The 772-nt window shown below is 43.7% G+C and overlaps 1 protein-coding gene across 1 annotated transcript in view; it reads right to left on the bottom strand.

The window, feature by feature from the left end:
* Nucleotides 1-505: 505 nt before the first annotated feature.
* The window catches only part of mrps33 (mitochondrial ribosomal protein S33), a 7,539-nt gene continuing 7,272 nt past the window's right edge, over nucleotides 506-772 (bottom strand). Inside the window, exon 2 of the mRNA XM_015026409.1 lies at nucleotides 506-747. Within this exon, the coding sequence (XP_014881895.1) occupies nucleotides 527-745 (219 nt within the window). The 5' untranslated portion in view covers nucleotides 746-747 and the 3' untranslated portion in view covers nucleotides 506-526. The remainder of the gene's footprint in view (nucleotides 748-772) is intronic.

Genomic DNA, 772 nt, shown 5'->3' with positions numbered 1-772 from the left:
AAAATCCTCTTAGCCAGTGATAAAATTAAGGCATTCTGGCCTTATTCGTTCACAAAAATACAAAGCATCTTTCGGGGCCCCTGAAGCGCCAGCGCCCAGGCTCCAGCCCCGGTAAGTCCATGCCAAAATCCAGGTTTGATCAAGACCTGCTGTGTGAACGAAGCCTGAGTCTCACTGCAAGGATTCGGTGCCTCTATTGTTTGAACACGCCACTGTTTTTATCCACATTTTTGGAACAAACCACTTTTATCACATTTCGTATTATTAGTATGGCATACCGTCACATTCAAAGGCAGGTCTGACCTGTGATTTAATTAATCACTACCAAGAGCAACAGATGATTCAAACCCAACAAATAACACAGATGATATTGAGCACCAAATTGTGCTCCAATGTATTTCAGGAGATCTTTCCTGCCAACAGCCATCACCATCTACAATAACTCTTCGAAGAATTAGAATTAATATGAGTTGCAACAACATCATTTTTCCTTTGGGATCAATAAAGTATTTTTGAATTGAATTGACTACCTGAACAGTCCCATGAACCGGAGCTTCTGGGTCATGGCGTAGTAAACCTTGTGATGAGGATACCATTCATACACCTCCTTCCTCTTGGCCAGTGGAGGCTCCTGAAACAGCTGGACCACCTTCATTGATTTAGAGTCTGTGGGGCGGACAACCTCTCCAAAGATTCTGGAGCTCAGCCTTGCCATGCGCACCGCATAGCTGGAGAAACCAGCCATAACTAGGAGAGAAAGATAAGACAAATT

Source organism: Poecilia latipinna, unplaced genomic scaffold (genome assembly GCF_001443285.1).
Source record: "Poecilia latipinna isolate Pla-1442-1.1 unplaced genomic scaffold, P_latipinna-1.0 Scaffold4839, whole genome shotgun sequence".
Taxonomy (NCBI): Eukaryota; Metazoa; Chordata; class Actinopteri; order Cyprinodontiformes; family Poeciliidae; genus Poecilia; species Poecilia latipinna.
Note: the sequence above shows the minus strand (reverse complement) of the source record. Positions and strands in the feature narration are given on the sequence as shown.